Source organism: Lactuca serriola, chromosome 5, assembly GCF_051521515.1.
Source record: "Lactuca serriola cultivar US96UC23 chromosome 5, Lser_US96UC23_V15, whole genome shotgun sequence".
Lineage (NCBI taxonomy): Eukaryota > Viridiplantae > Streptophyta > Magnoliopsida > Asterales > Asteraceae > Lactuca > Lactuca serriola.
The window spans coordinates 145,123,905-145,150,632 of record NC_136412.1 but is presented as its reverse complement, the minus strand read 5'-3'; the positions used below and the strand labels follow the sequence as shown (position 1 = coordinate 145,150,632).

The 26,728-nt window shown below is 32.7% G+C and overlaps 1 protein-coding gene and 1 long non-coding RNA gene across 2 annotated transcripts; one reads left to right on the top strand and one right to left on the bottom strand.

Moving 5' to 3' along the window:
• The first annotated feature begins 4,217 nt into the window (after positions 1–4,217).
• LOC145051276 (uncharacterized) lies at positions 4,218–6,401 on the top strand. The gene is made up of 4 exons (XR_013683503.1): positions 4,218–4,750; positions 5,050–5,111; positions 5,448–5,493; positions 5,575–6,401. It is a non-coding gene; the product is annotated as an uncharacterized LOC145051276 (long non-coding RNA).
• An 8,252-nt stretch (positions 6,402–14,653) lies between these two features.
• Positions 14,654–19,004, bottom strand: LOC145053060 (replication protein A 70 kDa DNA-binding subunit A-like). Its single transcript, XM_079001028.1, has 3 exons — positions 18,634–19,004; positions 16,465–18,285; positions 14,654–14,927 (listed from the first exon to the last, which is right to left on the bottom strand). The coding sequence occupies exons 1-2, from the start codon at positions 18,924–18,926 to the stop codon at positions 16,473–16,475; spliced, it is 2,106 nt and encodes a 701-aa protein (XP_078857154.1). The 5' UTR covers positions 18,927–19,004; the 3' UTR covers positions 14,654–14,927; positions 16,465–16,472.
• Between the last annotated feature and the right edge of the window lie 7,724 nt (positions 19,005–26,728).

Below are 26,728 nucleotides of genomic sequence, written 5' to 3'. Positions count from 1 at the left end.
TACTTTTTCTTTTCTAAATTGTAATTATTTAAGCACTTTAAAGTGTCAGTTCTTTTATTCTTGCAGATGGGACTTCTATTTTCAGAAGGGTAGTGTGATTTAAAACGTTGATGTATGTGATCTATGACAGCTTGTATTAAACGTAAGTTATGATGGATTATTACATCTACAGAAACATTGGTGGTAATTATAACTTTGGAGGGTATGTGATCTCTCCAGTGAATCAGCATAAACAATCAGTTGTAACTTGTAAGACACTAAGACACTTTCATTCTGCTTCTTTACACTACTTTATGTTTTTTTTTTAAATTTTATTTCACTTTCATTTTTTCATATAGTGAATTGGTCTATGCATATGTAGATTTGAGAGAACTTCATATACAGAATCAGTTTATGGTCAGAGTTTAGGCTTTTGTGGAACACTATCAAATCCTTCCTATATTTTGAACTAAAAGAGAACTCCATTTACATGTAAAAAAATGGTTGAGTTGACTAGTCGATAACTCTATTTACATGTAATCTACTAACCAAAAATTCTGTCCTATTTTTGAACAACAAAAGAATGCAAAACAATTAATTATTGTTCTATTTTTTTTATTTTTTTAGGACCTGAAAGCTTTGATATTTTTCATGGACATTCAAAAGCTACCATGCTTTTGATAATAAACAATGCAGGGCAAGGAGTTTTATCGTCATCTTTCTTCAAATATGCAGGTAAAATAAGTAAATTATATTTCTTGTACAAAAACCCAAAATATAACTTATTTATTTTTAGTGATAATACTATTTGTTTGTGTAATGCAGATACCATTTTAAAAAAATATTCATCAATTGTTGTAACAATCTTCACAGGCTTTACATCTGCTGTTTTGTTTGGTCATACTTTGACTATAAATTCCATGCTAGGAATTTCTATTATTTTCATTTCAATGCACCAGGTAAATGGTTTGTGGATTCCGATGGAGTTTGAATTGGAGATTCCAATTCCTTTGATAGATTTCATTTCTTTCATAAACATTCTACCAACTTTTGCTCCTTTTTCTATATCCAGTTCTTTTCCTCTCTTTCAAAAGTTAAGGAAGAAGAAAACAGAGTGTTGGAATTGGAACCTATTAAAAGCAACAACAGGTACTACTATTAAGTTAGCAATATTTTAAAATTATATTTAATTCTATAAAGTATTTAATCAATATATACTGAGTTTTGAGAACTTATGAATAATCTATGACAGGTCAAGAGACTCGAATTTCACTAATATGACAGTAGGTGCTAACAAGGAGGTGAAGATGCTTGCTTTTTTTAATAAATAATTTTGAGTACTTATATATAGAATCTATAATACTTGTTTTTAATTTTTTTTTTCAGGCTGTCATTGTGTGGATTCTGATGCAAGACAACCACTTCCTACTTAAGTCAACAGTTGACTTTTGAAATGAAAGAAGATAATTTGAATAAAAATGAGTTATTTTTCACTTATACTGTTCATGAGGTTTAATGTATTTCCAACTCCTCGAAATGATTGATGGATATAAACTTTAAATAATGTGTGCATTTTTTTCCTATTTGTGAGGAATCAACTTTCAGAGTTTCCGGTGGTATAAAATTGTGCTGATAAAGGCAGTTGTATGCAATTAGAGAAGGGCACATGGCAATTCCTAGAGACCACGAAGGTTAGTTTTGTAATTTCCTTCCTAATTAAAAATATTGCATCCTTTTTTTTATAAATGCTAAATGTGTTGTTAATTTTGGTATGGTAGATGCTCTGTAATATTCAACAAAAATGTTCAAAGAATCAAATCTGAAGACCAATCGGAAAACACCAATCTCATTTTCATCAACATAAAAGCTTTGCTTCCAACAAAGATCCCTGATCCAGAAAAAAGCGACAAGACATCAAAGTAAGTAGCACATGGTCCTATTTCCATGGGACTAAACTGGAATCAGAATCCAGTTCCATTCTAATCCTTCTTTTGAAAGCAAGATATCAATAGATGGAGAAGATGTATGTGGAAATGCAAAATATGAGATGAAATTAAGAATTATAGTACCTTATAATTTGAAATCAAATATTAATCATTGTTAAACTTTGACAGATGCTTTTTGTGTTTTAATGTTAATGTTTGGACCGTATAATTATCGGATGTTTGATGTGTTTTGTATTTAAATGTTAATGTTTGATTTGAGATTTTATAATTATTTGATGTTTTTGTTATTTTTGTTTTACATTAATAACCAAAATAAAATCTGATATTATATCTACGAGGGATTAGCTAGGGAAAGAAAAAAAAAATCACATCCTAAATTTGCGAGAGATCAGCTACAGAAAGAAAAAAATTCACATCTTATGTTTGTGATGGATTAGCGACAAGAAAATAGAACTTTGCAAGGGATTAGCGACGGAATATTGTATTACGTTTTGTCACTGGTGTCCCAAATAACAATATTAAGTGACCAATTTGCGATGGACATTCCGTCGCTATGCCCGTCGCAAGAAAAAATTGATCTGTCGCTAAACCCCTCGCTGACTCATTAGCCACACTTAAATTGGCTATAGAGTAAATCCGTCGCTGATCCGTCGCAAACGCTCTTTAGCGATGGATTAGCGGCGGACTCGTCCATCTCTAAAACCTATGTTTCTTGTAGTGTATATATCACTGTATGAGCTTTTGATCAGTTTTAGTATGTGAATGCAATGAATTTATGTGTGCACTTTTGATGAATTATGATCTTAATATTGAAGATGAGTTGTTGATTGCATCACTTCCAATGGGTTTAGTTTACATGAATAGTTGATTGCATCATACTATCATAGCTATTATTATCCCTTGGTTTTGGTTTTAAGCAATCCTCTTTTCTCATTTATCTATGACATTTATTATTTCCAGGACTTGTTAAGAAAGTTTCCCATTCTTAATAACAGATGTATAAGTGTGGATCATATCATTTAAAACCTGTTGCCCCTTGCATGGATTCAAGGACTTCATCATCCATTAAATTCAAAAAGTTCATGGTCTTATCGGTGATAATCCATTTATATCCTTCATTTATCACTCCTAGAGATGTTGCATTGGGCAAAAGGTGGGATGCTAAAAGTTGGAGAATTTTGCTATTGCCTTCATGATGGTGTTCCTATTCTTTTCGGGTTGTTGAATTCTGGACAACTTGTCCATTTTGCCCTAGTGATAATCATGTTCTATAAAATATATTCTAGGGAGTTAAAATACAATGGAATTTTTGGTATAAAAGGATGTGATAATTAGAGTATATATGGTGGGAGATTTTCAGAAACATTTGGAAAATAACAAGACTTAGTTGCTATTTTTGGTGATGATATTAAACTTCGTGTTATTTAAAGTCTTTCCCTTGATAAGGTTTATGCTTAATAGTTACTACTTCTATTATTTGTGAGATAGCCTATCCACTTTTGTTAGGCTACCACACAAATGTGATTCTTTTGGATAAAAAATTGTAAATTGAGTTAAACAGAAAGAACTAACATTTAAGAGTTCCACCATTTTTTTAATTTCTTCAATTAGTTTGGCTTTAAAATGTTGACAACATTAAAGCCCAGACAAATTATTCTAAAATCTACTTTGATTTCTGCACACACTTTTTCTCCGATCTTACTAAATCTTTTAAACGTATATGATTTTTATCATCATCAATTTTGATTAAAAACATTAATATTATCACTCTAACAAGATTGGATCTTCTAGTTTGTGAAGATGTACAAGTGTTTTGTATAATATACAAGTATATAATGCATTAGTAGTCTCGGATAGTGAGCTACGGATATGGAGGCTTTAACAATGACACATTGAGTCGTCAACTTATCCGGCTAAAAGAATTAGGATGATAGCAGCCATATTTTCAGAGAAGTTGATTACACTTAAACATAATTTTTGTAATTTGGGTAAATATGATATTTTAAAAAGTTATAGAAAGTATAAATAATATTTTAACTTAAATAATAATCGATTGATTAAAAACAATAAGGGTTTAAAATAAGTGTAGAATATCAACAAATGTTAATAAAAAAGATTTAGGTAAATTTGATATTTTGAAAATATAAGAAAGAAAAATATAATTTTTAGAAATTAGGTTCCACTAATGTTTAATAAAAATATATATGGAATATCTCTATCCTAATAAATAAGTAGAATATGGCCAAATGTCACTCTCCCAGCCCCTAAATTGTGTTTTCACGCTTCTTTTCTTCATCTACATTATCGATTTGTTCTACGAAAAATTCTGCACCGATCAAATCAAATCCAATACATTCAAGAAACGGAAATATACATGAAAGATTTCCAAATAATAATTGAAAATAATATGCATAAATCATAATTTCAAATTCATTCATATCCAATCCAATAAAATATGGAAGTTTTTGGATGTTTGAATTGTTGATCAGAAATTTCATGGCAATCCGCTCATTCCACCTTCTCTTTTTATAGAAATCGGCCGCTTCATTGCAAAAAAGGTTTATGGTCAGCCGCTTCATTCCAAAAAGGGTTTAGGGTTTTGGATGGTATTCATCACTACCACAAACTTCATTCCATTAATGATGAATAGGTTACATCTGAATGCTTCATTCCTCTTTTTTTCACACCTTCGGTTGGGTTTTTTAAGCCCTAATATTTATGCATAAGAATAGGTCGCCTTTTTTTTTTACTTTTTTGTCTGATGCTGGAATCTTCTCATCGGAAAATCGATTATGCACGATTCTCCGTTTCAACATTTCTCTAGGGTATGATTTGCTCATCAAAGCTCTTTACTTGCCATTTTCCTTGGACACCCACACCCAGTAAAATGTTTCTTATATTGTTGTTGTTGTACATTTGATTGTTTTGTGCACTTGATTTTGAAAACTACGGCTCTGAATTGCAACTCAGAATTCTATGGCAATTTTAATTGCCACTATTTTTACATAATTTTGTTCAGGAGAAAAGGCATTCAAGGGAGACTAATTGAATTGAAAAAGATTGTGGATTTAAGGTTTGATTTTCTGAAATCGAATTTATTAACTTTCTGCTTTGGTTTTTGAAGGTCACTACTTCTGGAATAGAACTGTTGGAGTCGACCATTTTCTTGATGCGTCACATGACTGGGTAATCCATATATATTCTTATGCTAAATCAAATACATTTTAGGTAATTTAAAAGTTAGAGAATAGGTATTAACTCAATGTAGATGGCTCCTTGACTAAATTTTTTAATTTCTAATAGTGAAAAGGGCTTAACACAGATTGATTTCCTTATGCCTAATATGTGATTTGGTATGTAGGTCCATGCAACATACAACAAGTCATTATTAAAAACTAAGTTCTACTTGATTATACCTCGAATTACCAATGAGAAAGCAATAAATAGGAAGGGATATTTGTTATGAGGATTTAATTTACTGATGTGTACTCAAATTTCTAACTAATTGTTTTTGTCACGTAGGCATGATGGAGAGTTTCAATTGATTATACATTACACAAATGCTAATGTAAGTTCCATTTTAACCCTTTTCAACAAGATATATATGTTATGTTAAAAAAACTTATAATTTCTATTCTTTTATTTGCAGAAACTAGCAATATTAACAGTCATGCTCCAGTAGCTCCACAATATGATCATCCCCAACAGGCTCATTACAATGACCATTTCAGATGACAAGGATGCATTAAAGAAAAAAAAATGCTTAAATATGAAGCTATTTTCAAGAACCAGGTATTAATACCATCTCTTATCCCAAAAAAAAATATTTTTTAAAGTGTCATATGATTTTTACACTTACAAATTGAAATGAATTATCTTGGTTGGGTAGAAAGAATTGATGAACAAATTTTTAAGTCTATTTGTAAGAGAATCATTTTAATGATTTATAAAGTATAACCAATTTTGATTAAGCTCTAGAAATTTTTATGATTGATACCAACTTAAGACTCTATCAATCATCTTCGTTTGTGTTAAAGTCTTTACTAAAGTTGTTTTTTTTCCGTATGCCCACCAACTGTTTGTTAAAATGCTCAGAATCCAACACTAAAGTTTTGGCTTTTTACTATATTTGTGGTTGGTGGAGACCAGTAGCAGATTCTGAAAATGGTTGAATCCATGGTGGTGTATGCTGGTGTTTTGCATGAGTACTAATTCTTACACCATTCAAATATATTCTTTACTATTGTGTTTTGACTTTTGGTGTTATATATGTAATATGTTAATGTTTAACAAATTGAGGAAGGTCTGCACGATAATCTTTATTTCGCTGGAGGAGCGATTGTAGTGCCTAAATTGATGAATGATAGTAAGGCTGAGGTTGAGGTTTGGTTGCCATTCCATTCTTAAATTGATGAATGCCGCAACCGAATCTCACTGGTTAGAGAAACTAAGATTCTTACCGTCATTAATTGCAAACAGAAAAATATAGAATTCTAAATATATATATATATATATATATATATATATATATATATATATATATATATATATATATATATATATATATATTCTTTTAACTGTTGATTGAGATGTTAGACAGGTTATGTTATCATTTCTAATGGTATTGCTAAACTTGGAAACAAATATGTAAATATATGTATGTAACTACATTATTATCGGTCTTAGTTTCTCTATCTTTATATTGGTCGTTATTTCAATTATGTCTTAGAACTAAAAAACTAATTTGGAAATCCAGTTCTTTATCTAATTGTAGATAATTGTCACTCTAAATCAAGTCATGATCACTCATCGATATGTTTACATACTTTTTTGGTGTTTCTAAACGAGTTTTGCACAAGTTGGGTTGATTGATTTTCTTTTCATTAAATTGGGTTGAAAAAAACTAACGAAAACAACAACAATATATATTAATATTATCAAATTAATATGTAATTAAATACTTACAAATCACAAAATTATTAAAAAAAAGTACAATATTACATACAATTCATAAGATTTCTAAATTAATGATATGTTATTTTATTACATAATTAATTTTTTAATTCTATTTAAAATCTAAAATATCAAGAGAAATGAAAAAAAATATATGCATTCTTTTTTCGAAGTAAATTAATATTCAAATATATGCGTTTTATTTTTTTATGCATCAAACTTAAATTTTTTTAAGTTATGGACCAATTATTAATGTATCTCATATTTAATTATGGTGATAATCTTTTTAGTTAATGTATTTCATATTTAATTATGGTAATATTTATTATAATTAATGTTTTTTATATGTGCCCTGAGATATGTTAAAAAATCTCTCTTTTATTTTAGAATGTTATAACTTACAATTTGAATAATTATCTATTTGTGTTTAGACAGTTTAGTAACCATTGAGTAGCCATTGCATCGTCATATTACTTTTCACATGAAGCCCAATAATTTTAAAGTAAACAAAATTATTATTAATAAAACTAAACCTAAGTTATTACTTTAGTTATCAATAATTTAATAGTTTGTTTTAATTTATAGTTAGTCAATTCCATTGCATTGATCACTTATTAGTTTCAAAATAATATATTTGACTAACAAGAAATATATGATAAGTCAAGACTATTGGGAGGCAGGATCCTTGCGATGCATAACTTTTCGTGAAATTCCAATAATCAAACTGATTGTGACCATTAGGGAGGAAGGAGTCGTTTCCCTCCTCCCGCTGAAACCGCTAAACCCTAGGCGGAGGGTATAAAACCCGTCCAACCCCAAAACTGCCGACCCCATCTTCTTCAACTTTCCTCTTTGATTTGTCTCCCAAACGGGTTTTTTAAACCGCTAAACCCCTCTCTTTCTCTCTTGCTTTCGTCCCTTCCATTCCTTTCCTCCTCCAACCCGCCAGGACTCCTTCCTCTCTTATAGATACCAATCTCCTTATTATATCAACTAGTATTGCAATTGAAACTAATAATTGAACAACGTAATCTCTTTATTATATCAATTAGTATTGCAATTGAAACTAATAATTGAACAACGTAGTGCAAATAACTAATTATAAGTAAACTAAATGATTCATAAATAAACTAAACTATTTATAAATTTTATTAAACTACTTCTAAAATAAACTAAACTAATCAAGCATAACAAAGTATTTATGCGAGATATAAAACACGAAAACTTACAACATGTCATTATAGCATGTTATTCAAGCCGACATAAACTTTTTCACAATGATTGCATCTACCGAATAGTTTATTTAGTTGTTGGAGTTGCATAATGGTCCAGCTATTTGGACCATCTTTAAGAATTTTATGTTCTTAAAGGACCTTAATAATTATTTTAACTTTTTTCCTAAAATAAACTAATCATTACAAAATAATTATCTTTTTATTAATTACCATTACATAATATTAAATCCCTCATCATTATTTTATATTTTACTTTAAATAAAACTAAGAAAAAACATCATAAATGGTCCATGTGGTTTCTCAAAATCTGAAGTTTAATCCTCGTGGTTTAAAAACCTCATAGATGGTCGTTGTGTTTTCAAAACTTTTGACAATTGGTCCTTATTGCTAACTCTGTTAACTTTTGTCCGTTAATTGAGGGGCATTTTCGTCATTTCACACCATAGGGACCATTTATGATCCTTTCAGTTATTTTTAAAAAAAATAAAAAATAAAATAATATGCAAAGGGTCTCTCTCTCTCTCTCTCTCTCTCTCTCTCTCTCTCTCTCTCTCTCTCTCTCTCTCTCTCTCTCTCTCTCTCTCTCTCTCTCTCTCTCTCTCTCTCTCTCTCTAAAAGGTCAACCTATGTATAGTAAGAATTATAACTTTTTCTTTTTCTTTTTCTTGTTCATTTATAATTTTCTTGACCATCTTAATTAATTCCACTCCACAGACCATATTCCATATTCTACGGATTCATTTATCTCGTTTTAAAGCACGATCATACCTTTCCACACCCACACCCCCTTACCAATTATTTCCCTTCATAATACCTTCGATTGGATTCATCTTCTTCATATACGCATCCATCATCAATCCATTCATAAATTCAACAATCAGATAGGGTTTGATGGTCTTTCGGACGAAGGTCTTACCTTAGGACTAAGCCTTAACTCATCGCCATCCATGGTCAAACCCAACACCATGGGTTCCACAAAGCTTCCATATCAATGTGTTAGATGGGTGCTTTACAGGTTATGGTGCTGGAGTTGGATGACCTTTCAAACCATCACAATGGGTGGAGTTGGAACACCAAGCTTTGATATAAAAATACATCACTGCTAATGTTACGATTCCTTCTAATATCCTTATTCCGATAATAAAAAAATTAAAAAAAAAATTAAAAAAATAAAAAAAAAAAAAAAAAAAACCTTGAATATGCTTTTACTAACCCTTTGAATCTGCTTATTTATTTTGAGATTTAAACTTCGATTTGGGGTTTTTCAAGGTGGATAAACTTGTTAATTTTTTTATTTTAAGTAGTTGGATGGGGTGTGTTGCATCTAGATTTCAGCAACGTCGGGGAGGTGCCAGAGGACAGACGGGAAGAAGTGGCAGTGCGCCAAAGACTTCATTGTTTGCTTCTCACGAGAACCACCACAGTTTGTCAACATTCTTGGACATCTCTGTCTTTGTTCTTCAGAAACACCACCATCAAAGAAGTTACCTTTCATCAACATCGAGTTCTAATTACCAGACGTTTCATTCACCTGCTAACTCCTATAGTGTCATCGTCCTTCTGTTTCCTATTTATCGGAAGGGAGGGTAAGAGTTTCATCGACATTGATTTCTCCGGTGACTCCATTGGGTAAGTTCTTCCAACGATTCATACTAGAGGATGATTCTCAGAATGTGTTTCCCTTTGGCGGTGTGTGTGTGTGTGCTGGTGTTCTTGCACTGGTGTCGACGGTAATGGATGATGGAGAAAAGAGAACGAACAGGTAGGCGGGGAAAAAAGGTTCACGTTGGGAGTGATGAATGTAATAGGAGAGAGAGAGAGAGAGAGAGAGAGAGAGAGAGAGAGAGAGAGACCCTTTGCATTTATTTTATTTTTTATTATGTTTTTTAAAAATTAACTGAAAAGATCATAAATGGTCCCTGTGGTGTGAAATGACGAAAATGCCCCTCAATTAACGGACAACGGTTAATGGAGTCAGTGATAATGATCAATCGTCAAAAGTTTTGAAAACACAGGGACCATCAATAAGGTTTTTAAACCACGGGGAGTAAACTTCAGATTTTGGGAAACCACAGTGACCATTTATAATGTTTTTTCTAAAACTAATCATTACATAATAAAAGAGTTCAATATAAAGATTTGTTTATAGAAAAAAAAATATCATTTTTATAAAAAAGTATTAAAATAAAAATATATTCATTTTTTCAAATCTATATAATAAAATATTTTAAATAAAAAAATTAATTATTTTTTCTGTTTTTAAATAAAAGGGAATAATGGGATTTTTGGTGTGTAGATTTTCGTTTCAGATTTGTGTATGTTTGTGTACATACATGAAACAATGGTCGCTATAGATATATGTACCGTCACTATATTTTCTATTAATAATACTTAGTTTTCATTTAAATATTTAATATCATTTTATTTTTATTTCTTGGTTTTCTAAAAATATTAAAATATAGAAAATATTAAAATATATAAAACACGTTGACACGCTGTATTATTATTTGATTATAAAAGAATAAAATATATAATAAATAAAAAGTTGATAGTAATTAAATGATAGATACAAGTTTTAAAATAATAGTTTTTATTAATCATATAAGTTATTAATATTATAAATATAAGGAAATTTATACCTACAAAATCATTAATGAGACGGCCCCTAAGAAATCTGGGGTCCAATTAGTAGGACCCTTGATATTATAAATACACCGAAATTTATACCTACAAAAATCATTAATGAGATGGTCCCCTAAAAAAATCTAGGGTCCAATTAGTAGGACCCGTTGCATAAACTTATTCTAAATTTCCGCACTGCAGTTTGATTTGCTAGCTTCCTCAAATAATATGTTCGGACAAAAAATGAAGCGGTAGAACGAGAGCTACTTCCTTCCGCTCTCAACAATTTCCAATTAGGTAATATTCGAAACTTCAAGCTTTGTATTTGTTAGAATTTTATGCAAATCTAGAGAGAATTACAGTTTAAAGTGAGAAATATGGTTGGGTATTAAATGTTATTTAAATGGTGATTTTAAGGAGGGAAAAAACAAAATGATGTAAAATAGACGTTAGCCTCAATTTATACCAGTTTGTTAGTTGGTTTGACCGGTATGGACAACTCCATTCTTCACACAAGACTGGTTTGTACTGGATGGACCGATTTGGAGTGTATATATATATATATATATATATATATATATATATATATATATATATATATATATATATATATATATATATTGGACCTATTAGGACATGCCTATATGTGAACAACGATAGTGTATAGAATCATCAACATGTTATGTTATTATGGACTATGTAAACAAATAAAAGAACACACCACAAGACTTTTTCAGCAATTTAAATAAAATATAGTCCTTTTCTATTCTATTAAAGTCATTTGAGAAATGTTTGACTTTTTATTTCAATGCTTTTTACCGGCAAAAAGCTAAAAATTTATAGTAATTTTTTTCTCAAATGATTTCAGTCTAATCGTTTGAAAATGGGTTAAATATTTATAGCATTAGCTCATTGTGTTATATTCTATTCATCTTTTTCTCCTAAAAGGGTTCGTCTTTGTCCTTTTCTTCATCTTCATTGTCTCCAGATTGAGATTATGTATCTACATTTGTTGGATCATCAATGTCATAACCAGATTGGCACATTCCTCTTCATCTTCTTCCTCGGAAACCTCTTCTACAGCTCTTGATGTTCAAAGCTTTCAGGGCTATCTCTAGATGCATCTCCCTCGTCGGAAAAATGATCTAGTGCTACACATCGTACACCACCATCGGCCGCCAACCACCATCATACGTCGCTGCCCACCCACCCACCTCATCTCTATCTCTCTCTCCACCTGCCAGAAAACCCCCATTTCCCTCGTCGGAAAAACATGCTTAATCGAATCAAGGAGGACCATTTTTGCAATTTTGTTTATACACTAATTAGGTTGTGAGTTACTTCTCACCGCATGCCTACCTCACCATTAAAGTACCACCGGAGAAGACATTGATGGATAAAGGGAGAAATTAGGTTGTAAGTGCATCTTGAGGCTTTTCAACAAATCACTGAGGGAGTGTTTGGATAAATAGTTTTTAGTTTATTAGCTTATTGCTTATTTGTTTATTGCGGTGGGAATAAGTATTTTTTTTAAAATGTGTTTGGATTAGCTTATTACCGTGGGAATAAACAATAAGCAATAAGCATTTTAAGTGTTTGGCAAATAAAACAGTTTGTATGAGTAAAATGACCAATAAGCAATAAGCAATACACAATAAGCATTCCCCCCCCCCCCCCCCCCCCCTTCATTGCTTATTAAAATCAGCTTATTTTGTTGATTCCTACCGCAATAAGCTGATTTTTAAAGACTCATATCCAAACACTTAAATTTGCTTATTGCGGTGGGATTAAACAATAAGCAATAAGAAACCTATTTTTTCCCTATCCAAACACCCCCTGAATATTAATAATGATCTAACCCAAAAAAATGTTTTTTTCTCTAAGCGGAGTGAATAGGCTTTTAGGTTAATAATATCAACCATTTATATTTATGAAATCACTTTTAAGTCTATTTTTTGTGCAAAATTTGATTATTTTAAATATTGTTTTTTTTATTTTGATCTCCATTAGTAAATATTAAATTTCTAATAATATATACTAGAAATTGCCCACACCTCGCTCCACGGGAGATGCATGCGGGGTTTTGCATAACGCCAGAAGTGTAAGGACAAAATCTACAAATATACAAAAGTCATGTGGTAAAATTGTTAAACCAAAAAGGTGTAGAGATAAAATATGGCAATATATTGCAGGGGCGTGGAGGGTAATCTGCAGATTTTCTATAAGATAAGGACTATTTTGTAATTTTTTTTAAACGAAGGGACAATTTCTTTAAAAAAAATACACAATGTCCCTTTTTTGTAGATTGCAGGGACAATTTTTGTAATTTAGTTTCTTTCCAAGAGTCAAACTTGCCAACATACAAAATAAAAGACTACTTTAAAAAAATAATTAAAAAAAATCATTGGGGCCTTTTCTGTAAATTAAAAAGTTACAAGAGCTAAGTATGCCAAAATCCAAAACAATTGTGTCAAAACTTCAAAATTAAAAATCTTTATAAAAAGTCTTAAAATGGTGGAATATGGTGGCAAAACTTCAAAGTTCATTATGAATGAACTTTGCTTTTTAATATATAGTATAGGTCCGACAATTTTCGATACGACCCACGATACGACTTATGACACGACATGAAATAAATAGGTTTGAGTTGAGTTTTTCAGTCCGTCAACACGCCAAACCATCAACTCATTTATTAAACATGTCATATATGAGTTTCTCAAAAAGTATATGGATTGATCCGCCAACACGTTTAGAATTTTAATAAATAAATATATATATATATATATATATATATATATATATATATATATATATATATATATATATTTTAAATGTATTAAGTATTATACATTATACATTATATATTTTATACTAGGATAGAACACCTAATATCATAGACCATTTGACATGTGAGTAACCATCTGCTGATTTGCATTGCAACGCGTTTGATGTTTTCCCTAAATAATCTAAATATCCCACAAAAACAATGACATGAACGATTGAGTTATTATCGAACAACGTTGACGCCTGTGATTGAATTTATCTATGTTTGTATTAATGTTTTAGTTTAAACATGTTTTCATGCATGTTTATAACTTTCATTTAGATGTTTAAGACTTAAGTTTCTAAAATTCAGATATGTTTGCATCAAAAATTTATTTAAGTTTAATTATCAATTTTATTTATGGAATCTGACTTACGAACATACGAACCCAAATTTGACCCACGAACCCGCCAACCTGTGAACTCGTATAAATAAATGTTTTGATAAGTCATATATAAGTTTATGTTACAAACCCGTCAACCCAGGGCCCGCCAACCCGTGACTTGTATAATTAAATGGGTTGTGTTTGGATTGGTATATTTTGACACGTCAACCCACCAACTCGAACACGACACGATTGTCAACCCTAATATAATATAATTTATTGTTTTTTTATTATAATCATAATATTATACAACAAAAAAAAAACAAATTTTAACAATATCTATTTTATTTTTTTGTTGTGTTATAATATATAGATTTTATTCAATGTTATTATTAAATACATTTTAAATAATAAACATTTAAAAACAATAGATCATATGAAAAAACTATGACAAATAACAAAAAACAAAAGCAAATCCTTTAAACGTGGTTAAATTAATTGCTTTAGAAGAAAATGTTTTAAATGTACTTAAATATAAGAGAATATTTAGATTAGCAGCATTAGTAGAAAGATAAAAGTGGGAAAACAAAAAAAAATTATCTCATTTATCATTTCCTTTAATTTCAACAACTTCCCATCATTTTCTCAAATATTCTTTAGACATCTATCCATACATCACTTCATTCAGACAACACTTAATAAATAATTAAATTAAAAAAATTAAAAATAAAAAGAAATCTTAACATATATATATATATATATATACATATCCATGCAAAATTAAAGATAGTAATAAAAAAATTAAACAACTGAACATAACCAATTCTACAGGATAAAATAACAACTATCATACTAGAAAACTACTAGGAGTAAAATAGAAAAACATTTACCAAAACAAAAGACACAAAAAAACATCTACTTAAAGATCCATGCTTTGCTTCCAGGGGCAAATATGTCATAAACATAAAACTTCACCCCAATCTTCAAAAACCCAAATTGAGCAAATCGGTGTTATACATTGGAGCCAGTATCACAATAAAGATCTGCATTCATAAAATAAAAAAAATTATAGTTTATGTCCCTAATGAAGAAATAACCAATTGGTGTTGGACTAAAGAAAAAAAAAATGACCATTTTATCCTTGCATTCAAAAAAATTATTTCACAATATTCAAATATTCATCAATTTTAATAGGTAAATAATTAGTGTCTTACTACATTAAGGTTGTGTAGCTTATTTTTCGAGTTTTTTTAAATTATCATGTTTGGCAAACCAAAAAATGCTGATAAGCTAGCTTTTTAAAAACTACATAGCGCTTTTTGAGTTAGTTTTTTTTAATTTCTCGAAAATACCCTTAATTAATGCTAAAAAAATAATCTTCTAAATGTCCTTTTATGTCATTCTATATCTTCCAGCTAGTTTTTACTTTTTACCAAACATTAATTTTTACCAGCTAACTTTTCAACAGACAGCTAGATGTTTAGTCGGCTAGCTTTTCAGCTTTTCAGCTATCAGATATCTTTTGAGCTATTCTGTCAAACATAGAGTAAGCCGGATTTTTTTTCATCTCAAACTCAATAAGTAATTATGTTCATGTTCAAATTAAGTCAAAGAGTAAACTACATGAATGGTCCCTATGGTTTAGCGTAATTTGCACATTTGGTCCCTGACTTGTTTTTTTAACTCAGAAGGTCCTTATTGTTTGTTTTTGTTACATGTTTGGTCCCTGTCTTACCTAAAAAGACTATTTTGCCCTTGATTTTTTAATTTATTTAAATAAACACACCCCCAACCCCACTCCTCTCACCTTACCTACCGAACCATTTTTCCCTATTTAAATAATAGTTATTCTAGGTAAAACAGGGACCAAACGCATAACAAAAACAAACAGTAAGAACCAAGCACGTAACATAAACAAACAGTAGAGACCTTCCGAGTTAAAAAAATAAGTTAAACACCAAGCACACAAATTACCCCAAACCATAGAGCCCATTCATGTAATTTACTTTAAGCCAAAAGGAAACAACCATATATAGATGTCCAGATTAAGTGCTTAACCCATTAAGTCAAAAAGAAACATCACCTAAGAGTTATTTAACTTAATGGCATAAAATCCCTTAAGTTTAGCAGAAATGTTCGGTTTTACCATTTTATGTATTTTTGGTTCATTAGAGCCAGAAGTTTGCAAAAAAAATTTCAATTTTACCATTTTACATATTTCTAGTTCATTAAAGCCCTTAAGTTTTGCAGAAATGTTCGGTTTTACCCTTTTTCTGGTTTTTTAAAGCCCTTAAGTTTGACAGTAATGTCGATTTTACCCCATAAAACTGCAAAAATGGTAAAATAGAAAATAAAGTTGCAAATCTCCGGCTTTCATGAACCAAAAATACATAAAGGGGTAAAACCGAGCACTTTTGCTAAACTAAAGGGTTTTTATGTCATTAGACTTTTCAAATATAAACTAATTTTGTCATATCATGCATATAAGTCCTTAAAAATCACAAAGGCTAATCCCAATATGTTGCATGTGTGTATAAATTTGCATCATTATGACACTATTAATCAATATTGATTACATACCTTTAAAGTTAATAACCACCATATGCAACACCAATTCCACCACCAACACCACCACAATGACCGACCTGATTCGCAGGGAAAACACCTCCCGGCCCCTGCCCGATCCCAGAAGGGGCAGTTCGGTCAGCACCAGAACCAAACCCATTCTTTTCAATCTCCAAAAGTCTAACCTTTGTACTTGATGAAAACCTAATCTTTTCAACTTTCACAACACTTGATTTCACACGTTGTTCATCACCCCAACTCTCTTCCTTCACTTTCAACTTAAAACAATACTCATTATGAAGAACACCACGAACAGTTTCAGTAAACTTATCATTATCTTGCTCTTCATATCTCATATCATGCAAATCTTTAGCAGAAAACCCCATAATCTCCTCACCAATTTCTTGAAAAGCAGTCACCCATGTTGACCCAGTATGATCTTGAATTTCTAGTTGTAAAATATATCTGTATTCACATTCATCAACAACCTTATCACATTTCAAACACTTCCATTTCCCATCTCCATTATCCACAACTTTTTTGCTGCATTTTCTTTCACCTGCCATTAATGGACATGCAGTGTAGTAAAAGTTTTCAAGTTTCATATGCCAGATTGTGGCATTGATTGTTATGTAATCAGGTTTTTCAGAAGTCCCGAGTTTTTCATCTTTGATTTGAGAGATAGTTTTGAATGAATCTGGATGTGTGGTGGAATTGGAAAGAGAATTGAGTGACATGGATACAGATGGGGTGTTTTTTCCAACACTTTCAAACCATGTTTTGAGTTTTTTAGCTTCTGGGAAATCAGGGTTTATGCTGAGCTGGCTTGATACTATACTAGTTAATGTTTTTCCATTGAAATCACATGCTCTAGCGGATTTCACAGCAAGGATAGGGAATTCACCTGAATCAGACATTTCTTGAAGTGTTTGACCTTCTTTGTTACAAAAGTCACCCCATAAAGTCAACTCAATGCTTCTTGTAGACATGTCTTTGAGAAAAATTGTTCTTTTTTGAGCTTCCATTCCGTTTTTTCTTGTGATTGATGATATGGGGTTGACATTGGTTACAACACCAATGATATCTAGAACTGTGTTGTTTTCCATTTCTTCAACTTCACTGATTAAACGGAAGTGAAACTGCTGATGTGGAATTGAGGTGTCATCATCGAAGCATTGCTGAGCTGTCGAGGTGTGGTCGAGGGTGATTTCAAAGTCGTTTTTGAGATGATTGAAGGCTTTTTGAGCAGGTTTTAAGGTTCCTTTTGAGAGATAGTAAACTTTTCCTACTTCAATTTGGTTGTAGAAAGTGTCGGCTACTGTATTGAAACAGGTGGCTCGGATTTCTCCTCCATCAGAATCAAGAAGATCAAAGGAGAAAACTTTTCCATCTCCTTTTGCGTTGTTGTAACGTCTGAGTTCACCTTTTGAAGTTACTCTGGCTTTAATTGTCCATCTACCTTGATAGGGATTTAGAGCTGCAATTGGTATGATTCTTGGAGGAGCTTCGTTTTTAGCCATGGGTCCTCTGTTGGCATACATTGGTGGTGGTTGAACTGGCGGCATACGGTTGTTTGCAGCAGGGGGTGGTGGAGCACCATAAGAAGGTAAGCTTGTATTGGAATGTGGGCGAATAACAGGTCCAGGAGGTGGAGCTTGGTTGGAAAATCGGGTGCCATTGACAGTTGGTGGTTGATTGGAAGGAGATTGTGTAGGTGGTGAAGGTCTTGTCATTGAAGGAGTATCTCCACCAGGGAGTTTTAGAGGGAATGGCTTTGGATCACCAATGGTATCACACTTTTCCATAATCACATTGAGATTGATGATGATGATAATACTGCACAAAATAAATTGAAAGAATTATACAATAATTATGAAAGATAGGCAAGAAGTTGTATGCACATGGGAAATGCAAAGATGATGCAAATAGAAGGTTAATCGTTAATGTGATTCATATCATTAGCTTCAAAGAATGATTGATTGCTGTTCCCTAACAATAAAACTATGAAATTGACATGCAGTATATGACAACTTGGTCAGAGGAACAAGAAAAAGAAAGATAGTTTTATCATAAAACCCTAAGAATAACAAAAAAATAAAATCTTAAATCCATGGAATCAATTATATTTGCACAAAATTCTTCGAACACAAACAAATCAGAAATGAGAATAGATATAACACTTACGGGCGTTCACGGATCGTATTACAAACAAACTCAGTCAACTGAACAACCGAACCCTTCTGCAACTGTTGAGAGGTGACTAACTCATTGCGCTGAGTAGCAAGCATCCCTTGCTGATGAAAAGAACCATCAGATAGCTGTACCCTGTATCTATCCCCATTGTTTTCTCCACCACCACCAGTCGGATTTTGCGTCCGAATCAACCGAATATCCGTCACCTGAAGCACCGGTTTCAGATCCTTCGATTCCCCAGTCGTTAGAATCGATATTGCGCCGGAGGTAAGATTTACCGCCATAATCTTTGATCGGATGAAATGAAGCGTGATTGCAGTGATTTGGGGTTTTGAAAACCCTAAAGAGTGAAGATAAAAGCGAGGGAAAATAGAAATGGAAAACTTTTTAGCGAGCGCCAACAGGTGTTTCAATGTTACATTTTGCTATCTCTATTATGAAATTTTACCAAAATAGACCCTCGCACTTGTAATATTTAAACCTATAACACGTGTAATCCAATTTGGCCCCACCTCGCCACGTGGAACTTCGATTAAGTTTTGTTACTCATATCATACGGTGGGTTTTTTCCATGAAGATAATAAGAAATTTTTCAATATGGTTGGAATTATATTGAAATCTAAATTATATTTTGGTGTGAGATTTTTGAAATCTAATCCATGAAGATAACAAAATTTTTCTCTATACTTCATGTCAACGGTTTCAAAAATTCAAAATGGCGAATATATTTTGATCAATGGAAATTGTAAGTTGACACTTTACATTCATTTCTTTTTGTCAAATACCCAAAGTTCACTTCAAATCTGTTTCTTTGAAAAGCCCAATCCAAGGTTCTTATCCTTAAAATCGAATTTAAAGCCCATATTCGTTCTCAAATTTTTTTTGAAGGGGCATATAAGAATTGGGAAAATGACTTGTGAGGGTAACTATCTCTTATCCGTGTTCACATATTAGCAACTTCTTTTTTTTTGTACATAATAAAGCAACTAACTTGTTTTAACTGTTTAAATTACACCAATATTACCGGCTAATACATGTTTTAACCGGTAACTCAAAGGGAAAATGACTTAGGAGGGTAACTACCTCTTATCCGTGTTCACATATTGGCAACTTCTTATTTTTTGTACATAAGAAAACAACTAACTTGTTTTAACTGTGTAACATCCAAAAAAATCATGACCAAAAATTTTGTTTTTAATTTAATACTAAAACCATAATTGTCAAACCATTAATTTAATACTCCGGCATCGGGCCCCGCCCGACATCAGGCCCCACCTGGCATCGAGCCCCGCTTGGTATACAGATCTGTCTCTCTTAGGCCCCGCCTGCTAAACACATACATTCATATAACATGCTAACACATACAGAAACATACTCTATTGTATCCTTATCCTAAGAAACATACTATGCTAATAATGAGATACGGAACATCGTCCGTACTCAGCTAGTGATGAGATACGGCACCTCGCCCACACTCACCTCTTTACCAGGCACATACAAGTATCACATAGACAACAAGTATAATCTAACATGCAAACATTCCTCGGGCACCCGCTCGACATCAGACCTTGATCTGGAATAACATACTAGCATACAATGCCTAGGGCTAACCCCCGGGTCTTCCTACTCATAGACTACATGGGCTGACATTATGGCCTTAGACCCATTCACACAGTGAGGAGACTCTCCTTGCACTGTTGAAGCCCTGGATGGAACTAGCTGAGTACGGACGAAGTTCTGTATCTCATTATTAACAGAGTATGTTTCTTAGGACAGGGATACAGTAGAGTATGTTTCTTTATGTGTTATCATGTTATATGATTGTATGTGTTTAGCGGGCGGGGCCCGGAGACAAGCGAGGCCTAAGAGAGATAGATTTGTATACCGAGCGGGGCTCGATGCCAGGCGGGGCCTAATGCCGGGCGAGGCCCGATGCCGGAGTATTAAATTAATGGTTTGACAATTATGGTTTTAGTATTAAATTAAAAACGAAATTTTTGGTCATGATTTTTGGGATGTTACACAGTTAAAACAAGTTAGTTGCTTTCTTATGTACAAAAAATAAGAAGTTGCCAATATGTGAACATAGATAATAGGTAGTTACCCTCCTAAGTCATTTTCTCTTTGAGTTACCGGTTAAAACAAGTATTAGCCGGTAATATTGGTGTAATTTAAACAGTTAAAACAAGTTAGTTGCTTTATTATGTACAAAAAAGAAGAAGTTGTCAATATGTGAACACGTATAAGAGGTAGTTACCCTCCTAAGTCATTTTCCCATAAGAATTTCATTGTTTAATGGCACAAAATTCATTATTTATATGGTGTTATTTTGGTTTAATCCTGATTTTTTATATTTTTTTTATGTGTCATTATATTTTAAAAAATGGTTTAATTTTTTGACATTTAGCGGTCATTGACAAGTTATGTTGACATGTCATTTTTGTTGATGTGGATACATTTTATTAGTGTGCATTTGGCTTTAGCAAATACACCTCAGCTTGCATTTAGGCTAACATTTTTTTAATCCCCAATTATCATTATTTTTTATGATTTATTTGCGGTAGCCAATAAGTATTTTTAAAAGTAATTGCTTGAAATGAAAAGGGAAAAACTCTTAAGGCAATAGTCGAACTCGCAACTTCTCCTTGAAGATGTTGGAAATAATGTCTAAAGTCATCAACTATTAATATATTTCTACTAATAGTAGGGTATTTTGTGTTAGGTGACAACAAAACAAGTTAAGCACTTCAGACAAATATCAAAACACAAACTTCGGTAAATTCACAAAACTTCTGAAAAACATAAATCAAAACAACATGATATTTAACATGGTTCGGTCAAGATGAGCTACGTCCACAGGCGAATGAGAGAGAGAGAGAGAGAGGGGATTTTATTAACTTTCTAGAACAATTACAAGCACTCAAAATTGTATCTCTCTTTGAGCTCTCACGAAAATCTAGCAATTTACAATGATGGGGTATAAGTCTATTTATACTTGAGGAATCAAACCTAAAATCCTAATGGGCCAAGCCCATTGGCCCATCGGCCAATAAATGGTGAAAACCAATCATAATCCGTCATGCAGCATCTTCTGGAACATTCCTGAGCATCATCTTCTAGGTATACTTGGATCAACATGGCACAACAAAGGAATCAATATGGCGCATCATGTACCAAGATGGTCCATGATGGCGCAACAACTTCTTCATGGCACAACAACAACCCTAGATGGCACAACAGGGATATAAATGGTGCAAGAGCATCAAGTATGACGTACAAACATCAATATTGGAGCAACAACATCACCATGGAGCAACAGGCACATGTATGACGCAACAAGGCAATGCATGGCGCTACAAGAAGCATCATGGCACAAGAAGAGAATAAAATGTCGCAAGAGCATCCCTCTTAGCCCATCCCTTTATCAAATAGCGCAACAAGGACCCCTTGTTGCTCTGTATCCCTACCAAGTGCTCCAAACTCCCTTGTACATGATTCGTTCCTTTGACACATGCTCCATGAACCTCAAGAGCTCCATTGAGTTCCAAGTGCTCCAAATGCTCCATGCTGGACAAGACTTCATACCCTAACAATCTCCCGCTTAAAGGCTTGAACAACTTCATATGTCATTCAAATTTCACTATTCCTCAAAGTACTCCCTCCCTCACACACACACACACACACTCTCTCTCTCTCTCTCTATTCCAGTCCATTATCTTCAAACTTTTAAAAGGCCAGTTGAAGCCATACAAAGCTTTAACTTCTCAGTGGTAACCACATTGGTGAATATATCAGCTGGATTCTTCGTTTCAAGGATTTTCTTCAAGTTTAGAGTTCATTCATTGATTAACTCTCGAATGAAATGGTACATCATCTGAATGTGTTCATTCTGCTGTGAAACACTGTATTCTTTGCTAAGTGAATTGCACTTTGGTTGTCACAATGCAATATACAATCCTCCTACTGCATTCCAAGTTCTGACAAGAAACTCTTCAACCATATGAGCTCTTTGGCAGCTTCTGTAAGTGCCATGTATCCTGCTTCTGTAGTTGAAAGAGCAACACTCTTTTGTAACCTTAACATCCGGTTGATTGTTGTACCTCCAATTATGAACACATAACCCATTGTACTCTTGCCTGAATCTGCATATCCACCTAAGTCAGCATCACCAAACCCTTCTACAACTACTTCTTTTCTTCTTAAACACAAGGAGCACTTAGTTGTTCCTTTTAAGTAGTGTAGCAGCCATTTCACTCCTTCTCAATGTTGTCTTCCTGGATTTAACATGAATCTGCTCACAACACCCACTATTAGAAAAGTATTTATATATAAGACATTTACAACATGTGTCATTGCATGTTTAATAAAACATTGTCAATCTTACCGTGACTAAGCTCACTAACTCTAATATTATAAGATAGGTTTAAATAGGTTTCTTTGATTCGTAATGAGAATGATTTTTAAATTTTGATTGCTTACCATCCTCACCACCTTTTGTGTTTTAAGTAAAGTTACCAAAATGTTTTGATAGGATAATGTTCAAGTTAAAAGTATTAACTTAAGGTATTAAAACAAAATATCGTTTTATAAGTAAAAACGTAATTCATATGCTACCCATGCAAAATAAAATATTTTATTTATAATTTGTTCATGGAGCGTGTGCAGTTTGTCGAACATCAATCTGAGAGTAGTTGAAAATGATGTTGCATTCATGAATTTCAAGATTAACTTGAGTCAGGGGATCATGCATTTTTGCATGGTTGATTCACCATCTAATCTACTGTAACACCTGTTTTCCATAAGGGGTTCGTTTAGGTCATTAAGGAGTCAAAAGCTTGGTTTTTTGGGAATACCAAGCATCATGATGTGGCCAAGCCTATATGAAAAATGTGTATCCGAGTTATGGTCACGACGTGACATATAGGTGGTTATGATGTGAAGCAGGCTGCAACCCAATGCCATGATCTTTTAGGGTTTCATTCGCATTTAAGCCTCAATAAGTCGATTTTAGGGTTCATTATCAGCCTCCATCACCATAAAATCTCAAAAAAACCTAATCCTAACCCTAATCCCTCTTGGTGGTTATTGGCCTTTTTGGTGCATTTGGTAGCATGAAGAAGAAGAAGGAGGAGGAGAATAAGAAGGTATTCTAGTATTAGATCTAGCAAGGAAACCTTATCATCATTATGTTCTCGTTCTGGAACCTTGTTAGTGTCCAAGATTCAACATTTATGCTTCTAGGTTACTAGATCTAAGTCCTTATCCCTTTATCTTCAAGTTTGATTAAGCTGGAGTGATGACATTCCATAAAGTTGGCAACTTTATGGATCCCTGAAGCCTTTTGAGTGTATTTTGGTTCAAATTTGAGATTTGGTTGTGAGTTGGGATCATTACATGAGTTTGAAGTCATTTTCTTAGCCTTTAACCTAGAATGGATTAAGGACATTCATGGGGCATGAATGTCCATCAAGTTGAAATTTTTATGGACCTTTAGAGTCCCCTTAATATTTTGGAAATTTTGGGGTTAGAGACTTAATGGATTAAGGACTCAAATCATTAAGTGGATGTTTCATACCGAAGTCACGACGTGATGGAGGAAGGGTTACATGACTATTTTATCTTATTATACTCACGACAAGACTAAGGGATGTTCACATCGTGATGCTTATTGATGTTGGGTTTTGAGCATTCTAACACTCCTATGGTGTACATGCAACCCTAAATACCTTGGATCTATGTTTTCTCTAATATACATGCAAATACTAATATTCCAAGGTATTACCTTATCTATCATACAATCATAGATACTTGGGTAATAATATAGATAGAATACATACCTCTTGTAGTGTAGCTTGACTCCATGGGGCTTGAGTGCCTAGTGCCTCAAATGTGACACCTCAAATGGCTCACACAACATCAAATGCTCTTAGAATAACTTAGAGAGAAATCCACACTTCATGAAATCGGCTAGCCCTTCTTTTACACACACTAGTGTCCGATTTTGGTGAATAATATGATGCTTATATAGTGTGTTACAATTAGGGTTACACCATGTAAACCCTAATTGTCATGACCTTTCATTTCCATGACCCATGGGTTATGTATCCTCCATGGAGCATCCTATGGGTTTAACCCAACTTGATTATCCATGGAGCTTTGGCCCACTATATAAGTTATGGATGATTTACACAATCAAACCATATATTTAATTAGTCTTCTTTTGATCACATAATTAATTCTTAATTAATTCTTGATCAATACTAATTAAATATTATTATTCTTATTATTAATATATTAGAACTTATAATATATTAATAACCATAAGTGTCTTATTTCTCTCATTTAGTCTATCCAAGTGCATGATGCCATGCAGCCTAAATGGACCATGCCGAGTCGGGTAAAGTACATACCAAATATAGTTATGGACTTAAACATTAACCCAACAGTCTCCCACTTGGATAAGTCTAAAACTATTATTGCGTATGACTACAAAACCCAACTAGCAATCGTAGCTGTCCAAAGCCGCTGTCGAACTCTGACCTTATAACTGAACTCTGACCTTGTCAATGACTTGTCCATTAGATAAGGGATCATATATTCCTCCATTCTAGATATCATATGGACTGAGACATGGATTAATAATCATTCTCTCTGTCCATTTGTTGTTTCCCGATTTTTGATTTATGACGACTGACTGATTGAACAAATCGCATCAGTCCTGGCTTAGCCAAGCACTCACATGTGTCATCACTAAATCATCGAGGGGCCCATAGATATCGCTTTTATCCCGAAGGTAAAAGGAATGGATAAACTTTGACTCATATGGCTTGTTCTATTACTTGTTGAGTCATACACAAAGGCACGTTTATAACATCGAGTTACCAATGCGTTTTCGTGCAATCAATGTACTATCAACTCATATTAACAACTCATATCTCTAGGTTTGAAGAATATAAGATATTATTGTTTCATGATCACTCGTGATAAAATCCATGAAGTGATCCAAATGAGCGCGGGTTGAATCCAATACTCAGAACTTATGAGCACTCATGAGTGTTGTAGCACCACTTTATCCACCAACTTGGGCCTCTACAAGCCAACCCATGACAGTCTTGATTCATATCTACTTCCAACATATGACCAACTATGGATGGTTTGAATAACTTAGTCATTCAGGAAGATTAACGTAGTTTATTCTAGAAGTCAAAACATGCAAAATGAAACACAAGAATAATTGAATCTAATATGGTATCAAAACCTATGAATATAAATAAAACACCTTTTATTTATCACCATATTGGTTAATCATTATTCATTGTTTCGGTTTTATCAACTTTATACTTGAATTAAAAAACAATAGTTGTCTATGCTCCAAGCATGTACACTATGTTTTTCTAAACAATAGCTTTGCCATACTCTACGTATGCACTCTATGTTTGTCTATGATCCTTACTTTTTGAAATAAACCAGTTGAACATAATTTCAATGATTATAATTTCATACTCCCAAATCCTTAGTGAAAATGTAAGAATTCCAAATTCCTATCATTTATCGAAATCTTTTAGATTTTAAACTTATATGCACAGATCCTTTTGTAATGACTATGTACAAAGTCACAAAGACTTGTCAAAAGACATTACAAAGTATTCCAATGGAGATAAATTCCATGGGAAACATCCTTCTTGCATTAAGTTTTCTAATCTTACATAGATTTAATAACTTCCACCTATGAAACATTCCCATTTTGATTATCACTTCTGAACAAGAGTTGCCTCTTTTCAGAATATGTCAATATGGTCCTTCCAAAAATTAACACTATACTTCCAACTGTCCCTGGGCAACAAATCTTTGGTAAACCTTAGATTGTCCTCGACAATTACTTAATCACTTTAGTCATATCCAATTATAAACCTTTTCCCCTTAATGCCCCAAGGCATTTGGAAAATTTAGAAAGGGTAAATATTATAGCACATGCAATCGATCTTGTACCCAAAGCAAACGGGACACGATTCATGATGTCTCACATAAAGACATGATTCTATACCAGTCTTTTGCTACAATAATTTTTGTTTGCCATGTTTTCAAA